Source organism: Castor canadensis, chromosome 6 (assembly GCF_047511655.1).
Source record: "Castor canadensis chromosome 6, mCasCan1.hap1v2, whole genome shotgun sequence".
In the NCBI taxonomy this organism is placed as follows: Eukaryota; Metazoa; Chordata; class Mammalia; order Rodentia; family Castoridae; genus Castor; species Castor canadensis.
The window spans coordinates 144,452,611-144,478,759 of NC_133391.1; the positions used below are offsets into that span (position 1 = coordinate 144,452,611).

At 46.8% G+C, this 26,149-nt stretch overlaps 1 protein-coding gene across 2 annotated transcripts; it reads left to right on the forward strand.

The window, feature by feature from the left end:
- Positions 1 to 458: 458 nt before the first annotated feature.
- Gdnf (glial cell derived neurotrophic factor) lies at positions 459 to 25,718 on the forward strand. 2 transcript variants are annotated; one of them, XM_074077577.1, is made up of 3 exons: positions 459 to 686; positions 5,246 to 5,422; positions 22,424 to 25,718. In XM_074077577.1, exons 2-3 carry the CDS (start codon positions 5,272 to 5,274, stop codon positions 22,906 to 22,908), a joined length of 636 nt encoding a protein of 211 aa, XP_073933678.1. In that variant the 5' UTR covers positions 459 to 686; positions 5,246 to 5,271; the 3' UTR covers positions 22,909 to 25,718. The 2 variants fall into 2 exon arrangements, with proteins under 2 accessions (XP_073933678.1, XP_073933679.1); XM_074077578.1 differs by having other exon boundaries at positions 5,246 to 5,344.
- Positions 25,719 to 26,149: the final 431 nt, after the last annotated feature.

A 26,149-nucleotide genomic window follows, 5' to 3' on the forward strand; every position in this document is an offset into this window, starting at 1 on the left:
CCCCGCCTCGGGAGCTCCGGCGCCTCCTCGCGGCTCTCCTCTGCTCCCCTCCACCGCAGGGCTAGCCGCAGCCTCCGGACCCCTCCCCCCACCCGGGGCCCCGCGCCTCCCCTCCCCCACCCCGGCCCCCCGGCCCGGGCTCTCCACGACCAGCCTGCGCTCCTGGCGCCCTCATGTCTTCAAGGGACAGCCCGCGCGAATTGACGTGGTGTCTCGTTCGGATCTCCAGGCAAGACCTCAGCTCCCGCGGCAGCATCAGACAGGCCCGTCTCGTACTCGCAGCCACTGCGCCCCGAGAAGGCGCGGAGTGTGGCCGCAGCCACTGAGTCGCCCGCGGCGCCCGGGCCCCCTTGCAGCCCCAGCCCAGAGCGCGGCGCGCGCAGCCGTGTCACCCCCCACCCGAGACAAGGGCGGCTGCTCGGACTTCGGCTACTGGGGGTGCCGGAGGCCCGCGGGAGAGGTGTCGGCAGCCCTCGCCCTGCTCGCGGCGGCGGCGGCTGGGACCTTGGCCGCCGCCTCCTGCTTGCCCTCGCTGCCCCGCACGACCCCAGAATTGAAAACGCTTGCCCCTGACCTGTTGAGCGGGGCTCCGCGCTCCTGCCCTCGGCCCGGATGGGTCTCCTGGCTGGGACTCCGGCCACCTGGAGTTAATGTCCAACCGGGGGTCTGCGGAGACCGGATCCGAGGTAAGTAAGAGAGCGGGCTGGGGTCGCAGGGGCGGGGGGCGGGCGGATGCTGGGCGCCTAAGGCAGAAGAAGGGTGCGGCTGGACCAGAGCGGGCGCTGAGAGTGGAAAGCAAAAAGGCTCCAAGGAACCGAGACTCAGGGAGGACGGAGGAGAGAGAAGTAGAGCGGGAGAGAGGCTCGCCTTGCGGAGGGACAGGTTGCCCTTTCCACGCGGGCAAAGTTCTGTGGGGCCCCTGATGCCCGTGGATCCTAGATGCCTGAGAGGGGCACTTTCCCTCCCCAGCTTGGCAGGACGCGCTTCTGGTCATGTCCCAGAACGGTGCAGGACTTTGGTCACCTTTGAACCCTCTACCGACAGTGTCTTTTCCTGACGTGCAGCTGCAGAGATATTATCGTTGTCAAGAGTGTGACTTACTATTGAGATTTTTTGGTCTGTTCCGAGGGAAAGTGCAGGCGGGGTGGGGGGGAGAGGGTCGGGAGGGGGGAGAGTGCTGCAAAGTGCTGAGAACCCAAAAACGCAGGGCTCACCTCCTCCAGGCAAGGTTTTGCAAAGCTACATTCCTGCCCTTTCTGAGCCCTTACTTGGCCTTTCCTAATGTCCTCATCCCCACAGAAGTTAGGACCGAGGCTCCTTGGACACATGCGGCCTCAGGGCTCCATCAAAGTCTCCGCTGAGCCTCTTTCTCCTGTACTCTGTGCCTCCCCCCAGTTGCACCCCCATCACCAGTGCTTTGCACTACCTCGGGGCTGACTCCGCGTGGGTTGGTTCCCAACCCCACTCAGTGAAAAGGATCCCACGAATCCAGGAGGGACCTGATTTTTCACGGGGTCCCCCCAGCCTCCTGGCGCCAGTGGCAGAATCCGCCTGCAGAGCCCCTGAGCGCGCACTGGGAGGACTGTCCAGCCTGGAGCTCACCACATTTGTGTTCACGGGCGGAGACAAGCACAGCTCTCCCGCCCCTGCTGCGGGTATGTTAGAGCACTGGGCTACATCTTCCTCCATATTTTGAATGTATACTTAAGTGTTTCAAGAAAGAGATGCAATTTCCACACACACCCCCGCGCGCGCGCACCCCTCCCGCAAAGCCCTCAAAGTGGGATCAGTTGGGTCTCCTTCTTGCCCTGACCAAGTCCTCACTGTTTCACTGCGCCTTCTCTTTGATGGGGGAAGTGTCGCCTTTTCAACAAGTGACAAGTGTCGGGTGTCCAGGAAGCCCACCGCGTCCCTAGCCCACTCCCTCAGGAGATTCCAGTGCTCCGGGGTCTGGAACCCAGCCTTGCGTCCTCTGACAGACAAATCGCCCTCTCAGCTGGCTTGCCTGAAGCATCCTTTTTTTTTTTTTTTTTCTTTCTCTCTCTCTCTCGTCTTTGGCCTGGCAGTTACTGGGGATGAAGAAGAGTGTTAAGTCTCCATCAGTCAGTGACACTAGGCACAATGAAGCAAAGCAATACCTCTTAGTAATTTCTGTGTCTACCCCTAAAGAAAACCCTCGGGTTTACAGCGAACCCCTCTCCCCACCCCACCGCCTCCTTCCCCCCCACCTCCCTGAAACCTGGATCTTGAAGGCAAAGCCCAAACAAACCTCCCAGCCTGCCAGCACAAGAAGGTGCGGGGGCACTGGTGGCAGGAGCGCTCACTCGCTGCGAAGCTGTCTCGGTGACGAGAGGAAGAGGGTGTCTAGAAGCAGGTTGCCAAGAAACCACCTCAGGTGAAGTGGGAAGAGAGAAAGTAGGGAGAAAGAATGGAGGGGTAGAAGGCCTGTAAAAGCAGGGATGCCTGTGAGGACAGCCACAGGTTCCCGGGCTAATTCGGATGTAGGGAGGATCGGAGAGGGAGTGGTTGGTTGTTCTCTGGTTTTATACTTAAAATGTCAACGCAGCTTCCCCGCCGCGTGGGCACCGCGGGACTCGGTCGGTTTCTGGTGCCCCCTGGTGCCGGGAACTCAGAATTGACAAGCCGCGGCTTCGCAGACTCTACTCCGGCTTTCCTGGGCGTCCTTTCCGCCCCAGGCCTGGGGATCCCCCAGGTGCCGGCGCCCATGACGCGCACCATTTACCCTGCCAGGGTGCGTTAGTCCCCGACCCAGAGGAGAACCAGCCTGCCAGGCGCAAGAGAGAGTGCGGTGTCACCTGGCTGTGCCTACGTGGGGAGGAAAGCTCGGTTCCCGCACATGGCAGCGCGTTGGGCTATTCGCACGCTTAGCAAAGGCCGAGCGTTGCGGGAGGACGCGTCCGGCAGATGTGATCTGGAAAAAGCGATCGACAAACAGGGAAGCGGCGGGGTGGGGCCCAGATGGGCTCTGAGAAGAAAGTCCCAGTAGATCGCTCTGTGCACGGTGACCCCAGACGCCCGCCCCATCTTCTGCCTCCCAGCAAATACCGGGAACTAAAAAGCCACAGGAGCTGGAGCCGCTCCCTGCAACACTCGCAGGGAAGAATGCGCCCGCCCCGCCCGCCCGGGCGGAGGAAGGAAGCGCTTTCGGGGCGCTCGCGGCACCCGCCTAGGATGGGAACGGGAGCCTCCTCTGGCGAGGCGGGGAGTGTTCAGCGTTTCCTCTTTTGCCAGCTTCGCCACACTTCTAATTGAGGCTCTCCACGTCCAATTTAAAAAGCCCTCTCCGTTGGCCAAGCGGGAAAAAAGGGAAAACCCTCTTAATGCGGAAGGGAAATCTGGTGCCCCTGCCGCTTCCTGCTGGCGGGCACCGCGATTTGGGATGGCGCATTAACCCCGCGCCTCCCTGCCTGTCGGGACCGCCAGCCATTTCGCACGCACCCAGGAGCTGGCAGAGCTCCCTGCGGGCGAGAGGCCTCGCGTTCCCCTGCTCCCCGTTGCCAAAGCGCCTCTCTGCGCTCATTTTGCACGGCCTGGTAGTTTTCCTGGGCCTGCGCGCGGGGACCCGGAGACGTCGCTTTTTCCCGGGTTTGCGAGCCAGCCCGCACAGCCAGAGGCGCTCGGAGCTGCTGGTCGCTTGGAGTTTCTAGTCCCTACCCAGTCTCCGAGCCCAACAGCTGCATAGAGAACAGAAACCCAAGGGATGGAAAATGCATTCGTCTCCGCAGCGGTGGGAGGTGGCGGCCGAATTAAACGCTTGCCAGGGTGGCCTGCATAGGGGTCGGGGCTGGTGTTCTGGGTGGAGACTAGGGCGTGGGGTTAGCGGGCGCACCTGGGAGCTAGCAGAGAGGAAAGGTGCCGGAGGTGTTTTTTGCATTCACCTGGAAACTGTTTATTCCTTCGGCGGGAAGCAATTCAAGTTTTTCCTAACAGTTCGTTTGAGAGAAATGGGGAATGATCAGCTGCATGAATCAACTAGTTTGAGAGTTGTCTCCAGTCAGTAGACTCTGGAGACTAGAACACTGAGATTTGTAAGGACAGGGTAGCACCATTCCCAGAGGTGCCTCGGTCCCTCCCCATCTCCCTGGGTGGGGCTTAGCCAAGTTTACTGCGTCTTTTTCTTGCCCACCCACGAATGCGTGGTCCTCCTTTCTACGGGTTTGAGGATCAGAAGTCCAAAGGACCCCCTCGCTGAGAAGAGCTGACTCCCACCCTCGCCACACTCTAACCTAGGCCTTCTGGTGCCGGCGCGCTCCTGCTCCTCCGACGCGTTGTCCGGGTCCTGGCGAGAAGGCGCAGGGAACTAGCGACTTCTTTTCGAGGAAAGGGATTAGGGTCAGAATCTCATCAAGCTGCAAAAAATCCAGAGTTCTCGGGTATAGCACAGAAGATTAAAATTTTCAAAACATATGCAATGCCTGCCTGACGGCAATGGTAAAACATTTATTGAGTGCTTTGTGCCACGCTGGTGCTTTTCATGCGTTATTTAATGTTCATAAATTTAAGAGGTGGGACCGGTATTTTAAGCGAGGTTGATGCTTCGGGAGTTAACTAACTTAACCAAGGCATTTCCACACAGGCCCAAAGTCTCCAAGTCCCTACTAACTTGTTCTTGGCAATAAAATAGTTATTAAGATGGGAAGACTGAAGCGTAGGCGGCTGGGCGAGTGGTTCCTGCTGCCGCCTAGTTGGGAGGAGGATCACAACCCGGACCGAGGGGTGCGCTTGATTTTATTCCCAAAGGGAAAAGCCAGTTGCTTTGCTGGGGTCGAGGACCGGCTGCCGGGGCCTCTGGAAGCTGCCAGGAGGGAGGAAGGTCCCTGGTTGAGGTTGAGGACTCAGGATGGGGACTACCAGATTGCACCCCTCCCTAGGGAATGGGGAGGGCCACGCGCCAGGAGAGAGGACAGGCCAGGAATCCCAGTGTCGCCGTGTTGTGGAGGTTGCCGGCCCTGTTCAAAAATCTTACTCCTGAGACCCGGCAGCCGAGGAGGTCAGCTGCGGCCTGGACGGGGAGTGCAGCTGCACCTGGGACGCACCAGGGAGAGGGAGCGAGAGGGACCTGGAAAGGAAGGCGGGGTGCTCAGGGAACCGCAGGCCTGCAGCGGTGCGGGAGGAGGGCAGTGACTAGTTTGGAGAGGGCACTGGAACCCGCGGGGAGGCCGTGGCCCTTGGCGCCCTAGCCTAATTTGGATTCTACGGTTCTCTCCCCCGCCGGCTCGCACAGGTGCCGCCGCCGGACGGGACTCTAAGATGAAGTTATGGGATGTCGTGGCTGTCTGCCTGGTGCTGCTCCACACCGCGTCCGCCTTCCCGCTGCCCGCCGGTAAGAGGCTTCCCGAGGCGCCCGCCGAAGACCGCTCCCTCGGCCGCAGCCGCGCGCCCTTCGCGCTGAGCCGTGACTGTAAGAACCGTTCCCTCCCCGCGGGGGGCCGCTGGCGACCCCCCGGCACCCCCACCCGCCGCACGCACGCACCCCAGGCCGGCCCGGGAAGGCTTTGTGCCTCTGGACCCGCGCGCCGCAAGGCGGCCGGGCGCTGAAGCCCTCTAGGGGTGCGTGGCTGCCCACTGCTGCCCAAGGGCGCCAGACGCCTTGCCTGTAAGTGACAAGGACGGTTGATCCAACACAGAGGTATGGAGTGCTGTCCCTTTCGCATTCCGATGAACAAATATTCTCCCACCACTACAACACACGCAAGTCCCCTTTTCTCCCACCCCGCATCATATATTCGCACCCCCGTTTTTTCTTTCTTCCATAGCCCTTTATCTGCTTTGCTGTACCTGGCCGTGCTTAATTCTGAAAACGTTTGCACTTTCATCCTAAACTGCGCCTGCATGGCAGGGTTTTCACAAAACCAAGCCAGAGACAGAAAAAAATCCAGAGAGGCCTCGATTTCCAGAACAAGCATCTGGGGAGTGTCAAATCTGTTCAGAAAAGTTCCGGTTCTAGAAAGACTTAAGGATAAATAGTGCAGGCTGAGACGGGGAAGAAGCTGAAGTCCAAGACACGTGTGACAATGCTAGCTCTTAAGGTAACAACGGGTTATTCTTATTAGAAAACAAGGCAGTGATTTATGGCTCAGAAATTAACATGTTCAAAAAGCAAACCGATGGGAGCATGGCAACTGTGATTTGCTGTAACTTACCCTCCACTGCTCAGAAGTTTTATCTGTTGCGTGAAGGGAAGCTGTGAGATCACAAGCTATAGAGATTATTAGGAGGTATCTAGGTGACAAAGGCGGTAGTAGAAAAGTTGGCACAACCCCCAAATAAAGCAACAGAGAGCTGTACGTAGCCAGGGCACCACACTGGCTCCTCCCCCCTCCATGTTCTACCTCCAGCTATTTTGCACTTGAAACAAACCTGTGGCCATAACCACAGTAGAAGCAGCCCAGCAGAAGTCAGGCTGGTGCTAAGAATCCCCTAAACTTGCTGGCCTTGGGCTAGGAAGCAACCCATGAAATGTGATATGCTTATTTTGTGCCTAATTACAGTAATGACAACAAGCATCTTCTTGCACAAATGGCAAGAAAGAGGAAAAAGTGCATTTTTATAAGAATTTCAAGAGTGACAGGGTTAGAAAGAAAGCACAGGAGATCCCTTAAAATTCAAGTACCTGTTCCAAGAGGTACTATCAGTCAATTTCATAAACCTATCTTTAAAGGCTTTCATTTCAGACCCAAACTTACTGTGTATAAATGTTTCTCCGATCAAAATTAAATTTAAAATACCCTCCCTGCCATTATTGTCACATCCTTGCAGCAGGGGAGTCCAGAGGGACAGGAATACAACAGTAACAGTTCTGTAACTCAGATGTCAATGGAGAAAAAAATGATTGTCTGATTACACAGCTGATGAATTCATGGAGGTTTAATTGCCATACCCGGTCTACCTGGGCTTGTTAAATACTGGCTCCTGGTTCTAACTCTGCTTTAAAGTGACTCTGTGACTTTGAACAAATAACTTACATTAGAACTTGGTGAACAGTTTACAATTGTCCAATAAAGGAAGGCCTCTCTGCTCCAAAATGCCAGTGGCTATGAACATATCTGTCATACCTGTCCTTTGGGAAGAGACTCTTAAGAAGAGACTGGAATGGCCTGGGGGAATTTTAAAAGCTACAGAAGCTGGGCCTCACCCCAGGAAATTCTATTTAATTGGCTTGGAGAGTGGCCTGGGGATGTGGACTTTTAGGTGTTACCCAGGTAGGTCTAATGTGTACTCAGGGTTGAATCACTATAGCTTCATGAACCTAAGAAAATCTGTGGCTCCTATAAGGTACAACCAGCCCCAAAGCAAGCAAGTCAGCATCAATCCCAGTGATGGTAAGGGGTTGAGCATGACATGGGGGAGGAGGATTATTTCCCTTTTCCCAAACTGATGCTAAATCATCAATGGACAAGACTCCAACCATTCTGTTTGCATTCAAACCAGCAGAACTCACCCAATTCTGCTTTACTTATGGGAAGACCTAGATGCTAGAGGAAACCCGACAGAGAAATGTTCCCAAAGAGAAACTGAGCTGCATTCAAAGCCAAATTGACTTCTTTCCAGGTATGTTCAATTCGGTAGCAAGCTGTCAGTGCAGGGAAGGCAAAATAATGACAGTGTGCAGACTTTGAACACTCAACCAGTGTCAACACGCACCTGACACTGTGCTGACATTTATATCCTGCACTGTACACAGTGCAACTGGCTGAGGCTGATGGAGAAAAACATTAAGTCATTGCATTTCATTTGAAAATAGAAAGTACCATAAATTCTGGCCCTCTAGTTCCCTTCAGATGCTTAGTGATTAAGCAAAAGAGCTTTTGTCACATAAACAGTTATATGTGCTCTTCAAAGGGGGCTGACACTGTACTGGTTCCCCATACTCACCCTGGAGATTGCATGTGTCCTGCTGGTTCTAATGCAAATGAAGTGTCCAGAATTCTATTCCTATGTATAAGAACTAAGCAAAGAGGATTCATTGTTGGCTAACTTGCTTGCCTGGAGGTGGGCTTTGAAGTAAATGGCCCATGGCTGCCTCCTGCAGCAACTTCTAACTTATCTAAAGCTCAGAGAGAGACATCTCTGATCTGTCTTTGGGGGCATCCAAGACTTTTCTTTTGGCCACTGTCTTCTCCAAGGTGGGGATTTAGAGACTGTTCAAGGAGTCTATAAGGTGAAACTCACAGATGCCATAGCATTTTAAAGCTGGTTCTGAGATGAAGAAAGTAAAAGCAACTTGTTCAAAGTAGCAGTGGCCACGATGGCAGGAGGTAGGGCTACTGCCACTGAGACTAGGAGGAATGGCTTCAACTAACAACTAAGACCTGCTGTAAAGGATTTTCTGAGATCATTGCAGTCTTATTCCACATTTCAACACTGAGTCTAGTTTATAACTAAAAGCGTAAAGTACATGTGATTTTAATTTTTTGTGATCTAAATGCACATATTCATTCAGCAAACAGTTAATGTATGCCTGTTTGTGCCAGGCACTGCCCTGGCTCCTGTCTTCGTGTATCATACTTTCCAGTGAATGTGCACCTGCTGTACATGTGAAAGAGTAAACATGAAGGAAACTTGGGATGATACGTTGGGCTTAACTTTTTGTGATTGGAAGCCAAATAGAGCAGACAATTGTTAAATTGTAATTACAAGTAATTTCCTAATTGTACTATAATAAGATTGTAACCCAACAATTTGGTCATACATAAAATTTCCTATAGAAATAATCTTTTAAGTCAAGCTATCAACTGTTCAGGCTAGTCCATAAAAGCCTGTATGAATAAACCATTGTGTGACTGAACTGTAACTCACAGATTATCAGAAGAATCTCTTCCCTCCATGCCATGCCCCATAATCTACAGAAGGAGAGCATGGAGCAAGAAGTCAAAGGTGGGGGTCAAAGAAAGCACTCAGATCAGACTAGCGTCTGTACCCCAACCTTGCCACTTAACTGGGTGTGACTTCACATCTTTTATATCTCTGTGTCCTCATCTGTAAAACAGGATAATATTAAATGTACCTGAGCATTAATTGAGATATTGCTTTGGAATGCCTGCAGGCCATAAATACAGCTTACAGTTGATATTTGTATCCTCCTATTTCCAGTGGCTCCTTACCAGGCATCCAATGAACTCCAATCTGCCATAGCTTCTGCCAGGACACCACTCTAAATGGCAGAATTTCAAGCAGCATGACATAGTACAGACAGTGAGAGAAATGCAGGCCTTTGGAGGAAGGCTATTTTGGGTCCCATGGTCAGTTGGTCAGCACATAGGGAGGCCAGCCTTGCCTGGGATTCTGCCCCTGGGTCAGCCGCCTCTGGCCCTTCCCAGGTTTCACAAATCTGTCCCTTCCCCAATTTAATTGCTGAGCCCCACATACTTCTATGGGATTTTTCCCACCAGACTGCCATGGTCACGTGAAGGAGACCACCTTCCTGCCTGGTGCAAAAGGGTCCCTGGCAGGGTATACTCTCTTGTGTATGTGATAAGGGTGGGTGAGTTTGAGGCCACCCCTACTGACAGAGAGCATTCTGTTTTTATTGATTCCATTTGAACATTTAATTTAAAATGCTCCATAAACCTACCCAGCAAAAACCAAAAAAATAACTTTTTTATTAAACTGTAGTAACGTTCAGCCCACCACTGTACAGCTGAGGAAGCTTCTAGTGCTGAGTACATGTTACACTTTCAAATCAAATTATAAGACACGAATTCTAACTAAATAAGCACTATCCAGTTGCCTCAGACTGTGTGGAGGAGCAAATACTATAAAACACCACGCAAACTGAAAAGGGGCTCTGCCACCTGGAAAGAGTCTCTTGGCATTAAGAAAGTGCTCATCTCTTTTAGGAAACACAGATCCTTTACTTGACCCCAGTCTGTCCATGCAGTTGAGGCTCACTGTGAATTGACCAATCTGAAGACATCACACTTAAAAGGGTGGCATGTATCTAATTCAAAAATGAAAGCTGTCTGGCACTCTCATGTCTCTTTGATCTCTTTTCTTTAGCACTTATTCTACAGTGATGAAATTCTTATTCTACAATTACTCACTCGAGCTCAGTCAAGAAGAAGTGTTAAATACACTTCGGTGCTAGGTGCTGTACAGCATTCAAAAGGCAAAACTGAGAACTTTAAGGAGCTTGTGATCTAGCTGTAAACTACCGCAGGTGGATTGTTGGATGGCAAACTGTCAATCGTATAGGTAGGGATGGCTGTTGTGAGGGATTTATACAGAGAATTCCTACCAATTCAGTCACTGGGATTTGAAGATCAGAGCAGGGAAGAATTCAGGAAAGGAGGATTTGAACTGGTACTTGGAAGGTGGGTATTGAGAAGGAAAAGGAAAGGGGAACATTACAGTAGGATTATATAGGTGATTATGCAAGGCTGTAAGATCCAGGAAAAGAAGGGCTTTGCTGTTTTCTGGAGCAGTGGAGCAGCCAGAGGCAGCAAGGAAGATCTTGCTTCAAAACTGTCTTGCAGGTTGTTCACGAATGGGTTTTATGGCATAGGCATATTTTTCATTTTGCCATATTGTGCCTTTATTTTTTAAAAAATTTCTAGGCCTAGGCACAATTGAATCAACCTATTAACCCTCAAGTAAGTGAACAGCTCAAAATAAAAACTGAAAATTGAAGTTGGTGTCCAAGCACCTCTTAACTATTCATGTGGTTAACCCAGTTTTGAACAAATAAGTTTATATCTCATCCTAAAATCAAGTAAGTTGGAGCTCTGCTGGACAAGATTATGTCCATTTTCCAAGTGAAGCAAGGAGATCTGGAGTTGTGCGAGCTCACAGACCCAGTAAGTGATGAAACCAGAATTCAAACTTCAGACATCTAGTCCCCAACCCAGTCCTTTTGGCTTAACACAGAACATGCTCCCAGATGAGTACACTGAGAAAACATTTAGCTTGCTGAAAAAACATTTAGGAACCCTAACACACAGATTTCTAGGAAAAGCAAACAACAAGCTAATAGAAAGGATAAGTGAGAGTATTAACTTTCCTTTATTTAGGTCTCTTTTTTTATTTCTGTTTGAGCCAGAGTAGACCTAGCCCAGATCTGGAGGCTCTAAGGGGAGAAACTTGGATTCCCACAATACTGGTAATTTTCACAGTTATAGAAGGCTCCCTAACTGTCAGTGACAGGCAGACAGCCTTTGGGGGGCCTTAGAGGAAATACTTGTTCTCAGATCACTCCCATTCTGCCAAGTGGCAGGGAACATTCACATGGAGACCAAGCATGGCCACATAAGTGCCAGAGCAACTGCCTCTGTGGTCACAGAGTTGGCTTCATAAGCAGAATAGGGTCACTGCTAGAAACCAGCTTCTGTGGCTAGCTCAGTAGAGTCAAAGCCCACCTTGTGTGGCTTTAACAAGGTAACTGAGGAGGAAAGGTATGGCTTTTAAGAGTCCATGGTCTTTTGCCTGCCAACCTACCACCAAAAATACTGAACACTGTTGCACACTTTTAAGTTGACATCTAACCTTTTTCTAAGTAGTTGTGCATCATTTCTACCTCATTTGGGGAAATATACTGAAATATATTTTTGGCAAAATTCTGCCAATTTTACTTCATTGGTTCATGGCAAACTCTTAAACTAAGGAATCCAAATAAAATTGACTTTTTGATCGGAAAAGGTCTGACTTCATTTTCAATTCAAATATACATGTCACTATACACCCCATGACAGCAGTCTCATTTCTGGATTCTAATTCTAAGCCTGGTCAGGATGAAGTGTGGAGCCATGGCTTCGGTACTTCTTGGTTTATTCATATGGCCTCTGCCTCAGCCAGGGTATATCAAACACTAAGATGGCATTTAGACTGACATCTTTGTAGCAGTTTGCCTTACTTTTTCCTGAACCACTTCAGAATTCATTGCAAACATCATAACATTAAATACTTTAACTTTTTTTTTTCGGTGTGTCTGGGGTTTGAACTTAGGGCTTCATGCATACAAAGCAGGTGCTCTACAGCTTGAGCCACACCTCCAGTCCCATAATGTTAAATACTTCAGCATATTTCTTCTAAGAACAAGAAGAATGTCTTGCATAAACATGATTTAGTTATCAACCTCAGGAAATTTAACATTGATATAATACCGTTATCCAACAGATAGTTCATATTCAAATTTCCCCAATTGTGGCAATAATACCCTCTAAAATATTTTCAAATCCAGAATGACAAATTGTATTTGATTGTCTAGCTCTTTATTCTTCTTTAATCTACAATTGTTCTCTAGTCTTTTTTTTTTTTCCCAATGACATCAACATTTTTTGAAAAGTCTGGGCTCTTCTTGCCTACTCTTTCCCAGACTGCCCTTTAAGCTGGGTTTGTCTGGTTATTTCTACATGACTAGATTCAGATAAACTTCCTTGAAATACTATGTTCATGGTACACCTGTGTCTGTGCCAGGAGCACCTGATGTCATATGGTCCCAAGGAGCCTGTGCCAAAATATTTCCACATGGCACTTGAGGATGTTTGTCCCCATGACAGGGCTCCAAAGTAAAACAGGAGAGATGTGTGAGAAAGCGTATCTCTGGCAGGAAGGAACAAGGAGGACTGTAAAGGAGGAGGTAGAGAAGGAAAACCAGCAGCAGGAGCATTCACAGGCCTGGTTGTAGGATACAGCACATGTAGAAGTTGAAGAAATAGACACATCTCCCTTAAAACTACCATGGGACCTCCAAAAAACCTTCATGCATCCCAGAGGGACGCATGCCTCAGTTTGAAGACAGAAAAATCTCATTCATAGAAAGCCGTTGAACGTCTCGCTGCTTGTGTAGTTCACTGTCATCATTTCTAGGCACACAGAGAGGTGCAGACTCCTAAGACTGACTGCTCCTTCTGTCCACAGACTGCCATGCCAGGGGTCTCCAGGGCCTGGACAGATGTCTTTCCTCTGTAGAATATGCTAAACTGAACAGGGACCTTGGTCTGGATTCCCTTTGGTGTAACCTTGCTTTTGTCTAGTGACTGTAATGTTGATCTTTGTGTTGGTGATAACACATTAACTTGGTTGGGGCCCCATTTGTTATATGCGTTCTGGGAGCCAGGCACTGAGCTCAAATCTTTTCTTATGTTAATCTTGACCTGATGGTGCAGGTGTGACTATTGCTATTTTAAGGTGAAAGTGAGGCTTCCAGGGGGAAGCAACTTAAGCAGGATCTAGGCCAAGGCAGCCTGAGTCCAGCACTAATGCGTGCCACCAGGCCACAAGATCACTTCCTGCCGGCCCAGGACACCCAGATTGACTCTTCTGATGGCATCCAAATAACAGCAAAGAGAAAAACCAGACATTGGCGTTTTGCAGATGCAAGTATCTCAAAATGATACCTGTGCCTGGTTACCAGAAAAATCTTTGAGACTCCAGGAAGTTCATTCATGGGTGTAGAAAGTCTAACCACAGGAATCTATCAGACAAGTTCAGATGATAAAGAGCATTTTTTCACCCTTTTTATTTTCCTGTCATCGTCTCTTAGTCCCTTCTTATTTTTGTCCAAGTGTGCCTTTCATTCGCTGCTCAGATGGTCCCTTGGGAAGCACCAGGCAAGTTGAGTTCAGAATCCCTGTGAGATCCCAGGTGGCTTTCAGGCTGGGGGCAGTGCTTTTCAGGAAGAAGAAAGCAGACTTTTCACCAGGTTCCTTTGGAGTCCCTCACCCCCACTACCACCTGCCTCTGATAACATCACAAGGGGTTATTTTCCCTAGTTGCTTTTTGTGCACTTAATTTTACTGGGTAATTTCTCGCCCTTCCCTGTTAAGTTTTTTTATTATATTTTTTAAATACAGGCAGTAGTAGAGCCCATGGTGTGTGCTCGTTAGTAAGGGGTGTTTATTGCTAGCTGTGGAGTGCTTTTATCTCACACCAGGTGTTCATGGATTAGCTAACAAATGGATGCCCTGTTGGGTGTTTTCTGATTTAAAAGCAGGAGAAGGGGCAATTTCCCTTCAGGGGGACATGATGTATTACTGTAAGTCATTAGCATAACTATAATACAAGTATGGACCACGTACATAGAAATCACAGTAATTGGAATAGGAATCATGAAATGAATATACTATTTCCTAAGTGGGGTTTTGACTATTTGTATTCATGAAGTAATTTCCAGTACACTTATTGTAAATTTCTTTAGTTGGGTTGTAGGCTAACAGTTCAAAATACAGTATAACTAGTAAGTGTGTGCCATGTTGGTCAAAGTGGGTGGAGATAGTAAGTAAATGGCATTTTAGTGGGCAAAGTGGCTTTTAAAAGTATACCCTAGGCTGCTTTTTCTATATTCTGAAGTGGTTTGCATTCTGGTTGGTCTTTTTCTTCTGCCTTGAGAGAATCCAGAAATGTTTTTGTTTTTTTTTTTTAAAAACAACAAAATTACTGGTGTTTTTATAGCACAAAGACTTTTCAAATAAACCTATGTCATGCCTTACTGTCAACAAACCACTGGTCATGAGGAGAATGCACTGGTAGCTCTGGAAAGGGTCCTGGTGACTTTGTAAATTGCCTCGCTGCTGATTGTTTTAGGAGAATAGAAGCTGTGGACCCCTCTTGGAGTTAACCCAAGAGTAGCCTCTGACCAGGACAGTCTATGTAACACTAGACAAATTCTGTGTCCAAAATAGGAAAGCAAGGATGGTCCTTACATAATGGGAGATGCAGCAGCATTCAGTGCTTAATGACCTATGGGCTTTTAAAAAAAACACTAGCTCAAATAAGTGATAAAATCATCACTTTTAAACAGCAGTAGATGATAAGACTTCACAGAACTTTTCAGAGAATTGGAGCATTCTCATCAACAGTTACTGCATGTTTCAAAGATCCCTGGAAGTCAAGTAACAAGGGTCAACAGCCCATAGATCACCTTCAGGACAAGCTATGGGGCTCCCACAATCCATTTGGTGGCAGTTGCCACAGATGAGTCTAGCCTTGGGGTCATGAACTGGGTATGACCTAGACTTACTTGGAAATGAAAAAACAAAAGAGAATAAAATTGAGATTTTTAAGAAAGTGGCAAGTTTGGTGTCTGGCTTTTGGGTAATGAAGACTGAAAGATGTCCTCTCACCACACCAGGTTTCCGCCAGCTATGGGTCCAGCACTACTTTGGCAGAGGCAAACTGAGGTTTGAGAATGCCCACACTGCAATCTAGGTGTTTTCAAGCGCAAATGCAGACAGTCCTCTCTCCCATCTTTTTGCCTTTCTTAAATAGGGCGCGGAAAGCAACTTGATTTGAGAGAGGATTGGCAATGATCATTTCAAACACAGCAGACACGCTGAGCCAAGAGGTTAACTGAAGAAGCTGAGTACTGCTAGATCCCCAAATCCCACTGACTGCTAGACCCTACCTTCTGTGGCCCTTCACGAGGCCCCTGCTTATGGTGGCTGAGCCGGACGCTGCTCCCTGTTATAGGTAGCTGGAAACTAATGTCTGCCAACACTTGCCAGCCAAATGTGGACTGTCCACACTTCAGGGCTTTAGAGCTTGGGAGGGCCCCAGAGGGCATGGATTGACCTCAGAAGGGTTACATGACTAGTCCAAGGTCATGCGACTGCTCAGGGATTGACCTAGCCTGGAATCCCAGGTTCCATCCTCTCCAGCTCTGTAGTGAGAGCCTCCTCATTCAGTGCCAGACAGAGTATGACTAGCTTCCGGAGACGGGGCCTCTCTGTCTGAATCTGCCGCTGCTGCTGGCTGCTGGTGTTCCGGTTGGGACTGGGAAATTGCCAGACCTGCCTTAGAGTGACATGGTGATATGCAAGAACCAGGACCAGAGAGCTGCCCCTGAATGGCCTGGCTTCTCCCTCCTAGGAGCCCGTTGGCTGTTTTCTATGGCCCGTGGAGGCCAACTCTGGGATCTGCTTATTCCCAAGTTCATACTGAACTTTTCAACAGAAAGCAAACTTCTCACTTCCTGTTCTGTGTTTGGTAAATAATGGTTGAAGTGAAGCCAGCATATCATTCCCCTGGTTCTGTATAAATTACTCCTTGCCATAAGACTTGAAAAGCTGCATGGCACTGTTTTCTGCAAAGGTATCAGGCAGCACCAGAACTAACTTGAGCTTTGTAACCAAACCAGTTGCGTCCATATGGACAAGCCGTGTGGCCTTTGAGCCAGTTTTTGTCTTCTCTGAACCTCAGCATCCCCACCCATGGGAAGATTATGTTCACTGCTACTTGACCCTCACAGAGGTATTGTCAGGTTTAAACTTAACTCCGCATGAAGATAAGCATCCACTCCACCTTTGTACTGACAAGGGAGCTTTTAGTTAAGATCTAGCCTGATGGAATTTTACCATGTGAGGAATCTTAAAGGTAATAATAGTTCTTATAAGGATAGTTCAATATTAATGAAAGAAAATTGTGTTTGTATATTATTGGAAGGTAAAAATTATTTATACCCCCAAAATGACATTTGTCATTCTTGAAAAGTTATAACGACATTAGGCTGCTCTTTTCATAAAAATGTGTATGTATAAGTATGTGTGTCTCTCTCTATGTGTATATATTTATATTTATATGACTATATATACATAGAGAGAGAGAGGGGGGGGAAGGAGAGAGAGAGAGACTCTTGTGTTTTTCAAGTACTTGGTCTACACAGTAATTTGTAGCTTGATAGGCAAAGAACTTCAGATGAGTATCTCCCCCTCCCAGGGGAGTTCCATTTTCCTCCTTTCTGCTGTGCACAAACAGCCTTTCAAGACAACCACCCAGCACTTCAGCAGCCCCCGGTGCAACATTCTGTAGCCTTGATCCCCAAATCTCACCTCATCCCAGAACTGGGCACTGCCCCCGTGAGGGTGGACATACTGTGATTTCCAGGATACCTCACACCCCAAGAGCCTCAGCACATTAGCCTCAGTCCTTCCAGGACACAAGCTGAGCACTTTTCAGTGCAGTGGAGAGGCGGGTCCTGCCAGAGGAAGAGACACTTGGATCGCCTCTCTAGGGCTGTGTGTCTGCCAAAAACCAACTCCGCAGATCTCAAGCCCAGCTCGACAAACCTCCCCTCTCTGAGAGAGCACTGTGGGTACTAGGGTGAGGCCCCCTTCTTCCTGAGACCCTCAGAACCTCACAGAACCTCCATTCTCAGAGTCCAGACTGAACCCAGCTGAGATGCCAGCCCCACCAGGCTAAGGAGGACAACTTAGCTACACGTGTAACAGTGACCTTCTGACTAACATGTAGTTAACCTGTTCTGTTTTTAAAAGAAATCTGACATTGTAGGAGAATACTTTGTGCACCAATACCAGCTTAACCAAGATGTACTTTGAATTATGTAATTTTTAGTACAAGGAGTATTCAGAGCCATTGTTCCTATAAAAATTCAATTAACCTTACAAAATAGTCACTATCCCAGTCCTTTGTTCCTAAGGTGACATTACTGTTTTTCCCCCATAATCAAGGGAGGCAAAGCCTTTGCAGTGAACCATTTGTTCCCAGCGTTGTGTCCAGTACAAGGTTTCATTTGTTTAAATTACACTGTTTATGCAAAGGACACATCAAAGCTAAAATATTTTAAATAGAATAATGCCAAAATATTTGGTTACACGCTGAAGGATGACTTAAGTGCATTTGGGCATTTTGGTTTGTCAAAAACTTTAGCTTGCAAATAGACATCTTTTTCGAAAATATATCCCCTAAGTGTATCAGGGAAATGAGAGGTGTTGGACCTACCTGCTTTTTGTTCAATGTTGTTTTTTGTGGTTTGCAAGTATTTTACTAAGTTAGTACTAGTGAGGGCTGTTTGTGATTCTCACATTCTACTGAGCACCTTTTAGGATGAATAAGAAAGTGCTATGACATTAGTTTGTAGTTTAGGGGACTAATCTAAACCCAGGCCTCTTTTGTTTCCCCTCAGCTCAGGGAATTCCTGGAAGATTGAAGTAACTGGGTTTCTGGGTTTCTTGCCTGGACTGGGCTAGAGCTTCTTGCAGAATTTTTTTTTTTTTTTTTTTTGAAGTACTGAGGATTCAACTCAGGGCCTTAAGTTTACTAGGCAACTATCTACCACTTGATCCACCCCTCCAGTCCTTTTGTTTTCAGTTTGTTTTATAGATAGAATCTCTGGCTAATTTTGTCTGGGCTAGCCTCAGACCACAATCCTCCTACATCTGCCTCCCAAGTAACTGGGATTACAGACATATGCCACCACACCTGGTGGAATTCTTAAGAATAGGTTTAGTAAGGTTTGCTCAGCACCCTCTACAGAGGCTCCTAATGTGCCCCCTCTTGACCCCACAACTAGTATTGATAAATCTTGGCCATCTTTATGAATGAATTAAATGATATCAAAAAGCCTGGTATTGGAAATTTACTTGGTTTGTGATTTGAAAATACCATGTTTTGTCTCATTTCTGATTAACTCATCTGCCCAGAATTCACATCTGTAAAATCTTCCATATAAATATTTGTTGCTTGGTCTATCTTTTAGGAATATGAAGGAAAAACCTGTAGCTCCATAAGAGTCACTTACAACCTCAGCTTGGGACTTAAATAATATTTTTGCTTTAGTAGCAAGGTAGGAGAGAGAGTTCTCATCAAAGAAAAGCATTCTCAGTGTGAGTACTCTCTTAGTTTAACACAGGTGCCAGGAAGCCCCCCCCCCCTTTTTTTTTTAACAGTTTTAGGTTTATAGCAAAACTGAGAAGAAGTTACAGAGATTTCTCTACCACCTGCCTTCTCCTGCATAGCATCCTCCATTGTCAATACACCCTGAGTGGTGATTTGCCTCGCAAATAAACCTACATTGACTAGCATAATCACCCAAAGTGTGTGGCTTCCATTGGGTTCACCCTTGGTGCTGTACGTGGTATGGCTTTGGACAAATTTTACATGCTGACCATTGCCAGGTGCCCTTTTAAGTCAGTGTTAATTTCTCTGTTTTGCCATAACACCCAAAATTCTAAGTGGTTTGTACATTCACGTTCCACACGGATCACCATGAAAAGGCCAAGTAAAATTTAAAATAAGAAAAAAAAGCACTAAACTTTCTCATAATGGAGAAATATGTCCCAAGTATTGCAATATTTGTCCATGCAATATTTGGGACTAAGTGTATCAAAATTGTATTCATTGTTTATCTGAAATTCAAACTAACTGAACAGTCCATATTTTATCTGCTAAATAAAGCCTATGACAAACCCAGGCAGTCACAATGTTTTTTAAAAAGGAGGAAATGTTTTTCAAGAAACCTGAAGGAATCTAGGGCTAAATTAGAACACTAAATGCTGGTTTAAACATATTGTATAATAAACTCATGAGTTCCTACACCAGAGAATTTGAACTTTCATAACTCAAATATTTTGCAATTAGTTTATCTTAAAATTTTAATAATGTTTAATCCTCATTTCTGGTTATTTTTTTAGTTGATTGCTAATCGATCTTAACTTTCCATGTTTCCAGGTTCCTAAATTAATGATCTATTCTGAAATTCTTAAATAGAACCAGGGACCCCATGGTATGAGTAAAACAGTCTTTTATTTTTTTTTTTTAATGTAAAGACTCCTTTGTATGTTTATTTATCACTCTACTATATCCATTTTAGAAGTTAGGATTTCTATATATGCATTTCTTTTACAAAATACAGGAAAATACTTATTTTTACAAATAAATACAGACACACATATGTTTTCCTCTTTAATAACTTACTGGTGAAGGAAATCACAAATAGCACCAGCAGCTCATTTAAAAAAAAAAAAAACTAAGCCATTTGTTTCCTTGAATCAGAGTGATTTCAAGTTTTGCTGTTACTATTTTAAGAAAAGTTCCTGAAGGAACTACAGTGAGAAAGAGTCCAAAGGAAATGAGAGTTAGGCGTTGCTCTTCCACCTCCAGCCCCCTTCAGAAGACCCCGGCTGAGGTAGACACTGGCCTGAGGTGGGCAGCACAGGAAGCAGTAGGAAGGTGAAGGTGGAGAAGGAGTCTTGCCACTCAGGCCGGAAATGACTATGCTGTTCCGGGCACCCCAGAGTTCCCTGGGATCTGGGCTGTTTATTTTGGAACCTGCCATTTCACAAAGACGCAGTTCTCCTTGAAAAATTCACAACTCCTTCTTCCCCCTCTGAAAGTGACCTGATTCATTCAACAGTGATCAGAGCTTCCAGGGACCAGACCTGATTCTAAGCACTTGTTTATGATCCATCAGTGAACAAGCCAGACACAGTTCCTGCCTCTTAAATTGTCACTGAGTCAGAGAAGACAGACAGTAAATAAGGAACAGAAGACTTCAGTGAGACAGTGTGAGGATGTAGGGAGCAATGTGCTGGAGGAGGGGGAGCAGGGCAGAAGGGTCAGGGGTTGGAGAGGGATTGGATTTTAAACAAGGAGGTCAGGGTGGGATTAGATAACCATGACATTTGAGCACAGACTTGAAGGAGGCATGGGAGTGGCCCATGGTTTTCTGAGGAATAGCCTTTCAGAGAGGAGGCAGCCAACACAAATTCCTGAGTCCCTGGCTGTGTAAGTTGTGCTTCTCAACCTGGATAATTTAGCCCCTCAAAGATATTTGGTCAAGTCTAGAGACACCTCTGTTTGTCACGACTGGGGTCAGAGATTGCTGTTGGCATCTGGATAGATAGCAGAGTTGCAACTTAACATCCTCATGTGCCCAGGACGGCCTCCCATGACAAAGAATGACCCAGCCCCAAATATCAGTGGTGCCAAGGCTGAAAGGCCCTATGTTGGGGGGGCAGTAAGGAAGCCAGGGTAGCTGGGGGGAAGGGAGTAAGAAGAGAAGTTGATGGGGTCAGAGATAGCAAAGGATGGGGCAGAGGGAGGACCAGACCACATGGGCCTGTTAGCCTGTATAGCTTATATCTTGGGGAGGTAAGGAGCCTTGGAGGTTCTGAGTAGAGGGGGGATATAATCTGAGCTCACATTTAACAGTATCCCTCTGGGTGGAAAATAGATTGAAGAGGGGTGAAGGTGGGTGCGGGAGACAGATCAGGGTAGTTGGAGTTTTCTGGACAGCAGATGGTAGGGCTTCAGGACACTAGTTTTGTCCCTTCTGTGCAGCTGAATCATCCAACAATAAAGTTCAGATAACCAGCAACAATGCACTCTTGAATTTCAATCCCCAATCTTTTTACATAGTAGGACACTTGCTATGTTTTAACAATTGAATAGATTTATGATGCAATACTTTGAGGTTGGATAGACACAATGTAACCTTTCTATGCTTTAACATAGTCAAATCCTGCTAGCAATTCTTTTGAAGTACATTTTTCTAAGACATATGTAACCCTAAACCCACTAAATTGCCTGAAAATGGGTGAGGCAAGCATGAAAGGCTTGGTCCCTACTAAAAAGGAGTTAGATCAGCTTTCCTTTTAGAACTGTATTGAATTGTTCCAATAGTTACTTTTCTCTTACTCACCTGCAAAACAAATGCAAATACTTAGAAAGCATTGAGAGGTTGCCCATTGCATGTACCCCAGGACTCACACATCCTAGTTCCTCTCATCTTTCCTTCATGAGGTCTCCCTAAAGCACATAGCTCTTGTCTCATTTGCAGAGAGACAATGGGAGGGAGTCCTGTGACAGCCTGCAGCAGTGACCCCCAGGGATCAGGGCTCAAATAGTCTCAAATAGTCTTTCATTTCACTTGCCCCCAGTGATACATTTCAATTGCTCCCAGTGATACATTTCAATTACTGTCCTTTTTTGTTGAAGTCATTCCATTCAAAGGAAGTGGCAAGCTAGTTAAAAAGTGAAATAGATGTGTTGTTTTTTTTTTTTTCCATTCTTTTATGTTTTTTAAAGAACTTTTAAAATAGAATTGAGTTTGTAACTCTTTGAGTGTCCTGTCCAAATAGTTGGTGTTCCACTCAGCCAGGCAGACGCAGGGTAAATTTCAGGGCAAGCATTTAGTATTCCAGAGAAAGTAGCAGATATGGAAGATGTTTCTCAAAGTTTGGCTCATGGATCATGCACAAAAGATTCCTCAGGAGCTTGTTAAAAATGCCAGGCCTCTTGGTCCCTCCTAGACCAGAAAACTCAAGGTCTCTGAGGGTGGGGCCAGGAATCTGCATTTCAGTGAGCAAGAAAAACAGTCTTAGATGGTCAGCCTGTTCACAGCCACCACTCTGTTGACTTGCTAAAACTGGCAGATGTCATTCAAGTGAAAACTATACTTATAAAGATTTGCCTTCTGCAAGGAAGTGTGTCACCTGGCCTTCCTCATGTTAGTCTCCTCTTTTAAGTAACTCTTTCTTCTGGGAAGTGTAGGAGGGTGCTTTTTAGCCCCTGTTCTTAGGGGGTTACAGTGAGCACTTATCCTTTAACATATGGCTGACCATTTTGCTGTGGGTCAGATTCTGGCTAACTTAGGGGGCACTTTGATCTAGGAGACTGCTGAAGTGATCATTTTTGTCTCATGTGATACTTCTCTTTTCTTGTTGAACAGCAACTATGCCAGAGGAGTACCCTGATCAGTTTGATGATGTCATGGATTTTATTCAAGCCACCATTAAAAGGCTGAAAAGATCACCAGATAAACAAATGGCAGTTCTTCCTCGAAGAGAGCGCAATCGCCAGGCAGCAGCTGCCAACGCAGAAAATGCCAGAGGAAAAGGCCGCAGAGGCCAGAGGGGCAAAAATCGAGGTTGTGTCTTAACTGCAATACATTTAAATGTCACTGACTTGGGTTTGGGCTACGAAACCAAGGAGGAACTGATCTTTCGGTACTGCAGTGGCTCTTGTGATGCAGCTGAGACGATGTATGACAAAATACTAAAAAACTTATCCCGAAATAGAAGGCTAGTGAGTGACAAAGTAGGGCAGGCGTGCTGCAGACCCATCGCCTTTGATGATGACCTGTCATTTTTAGATGATAACCTGGTTTACCATATTCTAAGAAAGCATTCCGCTAAACGGTGTGGTTGTATCTGACTCCGGCTCCAGAGACTGCTGTGTATTGCATTCCTGCTACAGAGCAAAGAAAGGGACCAAGGTTCCCAGGAAATGTTTGCCCAGAACGGAAGATGAGGACCAAGAAGGTGCAGGAGGAGGAAGAGAAAGAGGAGGAGAAAGAGGAGGAAGAAGGCAGCCATCATGGGAGCCTGGTAGAGGGAGGTCCAGCTGCAGAAAACTGGATAGCAGAGAGAACGGCTGTCCCGGTGCTCCAGGATGGCAGCCGACGTCACCAGAAGCTCAGGACTGGTGTCCCTGCTTGGCTGTTGCCAGCGTTTATCTGATACAGTCCACCATCACCAACCATGGTCATAGTCGCGGATGCACATGAAGAAGCAGACCAGTGTATCTCCTGTGGTGCATTTTCACGTATCTGAAGACACCAGGAGATGTGATAATCCCGATGTCACTTGTGTCGCTAGGATTTTACTGCTGAAAGTAAGAAGGTTTATTTTTCTGTCACTCAATGGATTCATACCCTGGAAAGGAAGGGGGGCGGGGGAAGCAGAGACACAAAAGATAATAACCTTTGAATTTGAGAGCTGAGGTTTGCTACAGCCAGCATTTTGGGGCAAGAGTTGGTGATTGATTTTGAACGTGGTGTGTGGGGTGGGAAGAAGTTGGCTAGAAACCCCAAAGGCTGTGTCCTCACGATTCAAAACAAACCTGGAGGTATTTCCTTTATGTCCTCGGAAACAGGAAGCGAGTTGTGGTTTTCGGCAGCATTCTTGTAGGAGAGCAAGTGGAGAAGGCCCCAGCTGCCCTGGCCAGGGACAAAAGCCTGGGCCTCTCGGTTTACAGAGAGACGGATGTTACATACCCAGCTCCGTTTATGCGTGGTCACCAGTGGCCAGAGAAACTACTCGATGCAATGCATCTGTTTCAGATACAGAAATATAGAGAAGATATTTATTGAGATTTAAGTTATTGTTATTTATTACCATTCACTAATGAATTCTCTTTTTTCCCTTATTTATTAAAGTTTCTTTTCAAAGGTGCCAAAGTATATGTGTTCGCAAAATGCAAAGAAAGGTGACAAAAGGGAATTTTAATTGGAAACAAGGGTCCATGCTTTTCAAAGTATTAAAAAGGTTTTCGCTAGACAAAAATCACTTACTTTACCTTTTTTAAGAAAATCCCTTATGAACTTCCCCAGATTTCAGCATTTCCCCATTTTTATTTGCCTCAGAAGGAGCGTTTCGACGGCTCCCTTGCCAGGAGCAGTGTGCAGAAACCATTGGCACTTGGCACTTGGCTTCGTTTCTTTGTGGCTCCATCACTGAGCAGATATGCCACACGCTCCACTTTCTGTTGTATTTAAGCTCTTCTCCTCCTCCATGTGTATCTATAATATGTGTAACCACGTATATAAAAGGATGAATTTCTTTTGGTAGGTAGTCCTAGACTTAATGTCAACCTACAGGTAAAGTGAAGGACTCTGCCGTGTAGCCAGGGTTTTGCGCTGCCCTGTGGCGTCTCTTCCTCCTTCCTCACCTGCCACCTTCCTGAGGGCATGCATGCAGGAGCACACCCATGGTCTTGCCAGGATAGGAGGTCTACCTGGTCCTCAGCAAGCCTGGTAGCTTGCAGTTCCTGACCACCTGATGGCTCCTGGGGAGAAGGTAGCTGGGGAGGATGGACAGGAAGAGGTGTCTGGCTGGGCCACAGCACACACACAAGGCCTTACACTCAGAATTCGGAGGGGAGGACATGGAAGGGAGCAGTCACCTCCCATGTGCTCCCATTGTGGATTTGTCTGGCAGCTGACATATGGGTGCTGCCCTGGGCCCTACAATAGAGCTTTTACACATTTCATAAAAGGGATTTTTATCCAGGAGATAATCTATCACTACCTTAGTGGCTATTAGCCACAAAAGTAGGAAAGATTTAATAATTAAATGACCCACTGGCCTCCCTCAAATAATCATGTTAATTTTGCAAAGAAACCAAGAAGTGGCAGTTACCAGACATCCCTTGCTCTGTCCCCAAAGACCCAAGTTCTGCATGATTCCATTCCTCTCTGTCCTGTCCACTCCTCTTGTATGACTGGGAAACAGAGGAAAAAGCTTTCTCTTTCATCCTCTCCTGCTCAAAACTGTGCCATCACCAGCTGTCTGGCACAAATTGGATGTAGCCCCAGGATTGTCTGTTCAGTTCAGAGAATCCTGGCAGATGCATGGCTGATGTCCCCAGGTTCAACCTCAGTTCCCAGCTTCCCATGGAGAATCCCTGCCCCAAGGAGCTGCAGGGCTCAGTGGGTGCGGGCCACATGTTCCAGCATTACCTGCATACCACGAGTAGGTTCTTATGGAGGCAAATTGCTCCACCAAATACACAAAAGGGTAAAGTTTGTGATTTTTCTTTATCATTGTGATCATCATCTGATACAGTAAGAAGTGCACTTCTTTGGAAGTTCTAACTTCTCTGATCTGTCTCAGTCGTTTGTGTTATACAACCAAAGTTCTCTACAGACTTTATTTTTGTACAATATCATTTTGTAACTTTTTACAAATAAAAGCTCATTTCTATTGCCCTCTGTACTTCTGTATTTCCTCAAGTGCCAGTGGACCATAGTTGGGCCCGTATCCATCCATAAGCATTTAATGTGAACTGTCCCCTTCACCATCACACAGCCCACTGGTTGGTCAATGGTCATGTTCATCAACTCCCAATAACCAATCACCAGTCAGGTGGGAAAAATAAAAGTTGTTCCTCATTTATTCATTCAACAAATACTTATGATGTGCCTACACTGTGCCATGTACTTTTTGAGGCACTACAGATCCAACAGTAACCAAAACAAAACAAAACAAAAATCTCTGTCCTCATAGAGGGCAGAGATTTATGTGGAGGGACACAGATAATATTAAAAAAAAAAAAGTAAATATGTAGTCATCCAAGGAATGATGTGCTATAAAAAATATAAACAGGATATATAATAGAAAGTAATGGGGTGGGGGGGCTGCCTTAATTAGAGGTGACATTGAAGTTGAATTTAAGAAACTGTTCCAACAAAGCAGAAGCATCCCAGGCAGGGGAAGTGGCCATGTAAAACCCTGAGGCAGGCAGGAACTTGGATGGATCCCCCACATGGCACAAGTCTCGGTGAAAATGGTTCACAGAGCTTCCCCATGGCAATGGAGCAGAACCCCTGGAATTGTGTGAGTGGTGGCTGTAGTTTATTTGGTATATTCTAGTGTGAGCACAGTGACGAGAGGAC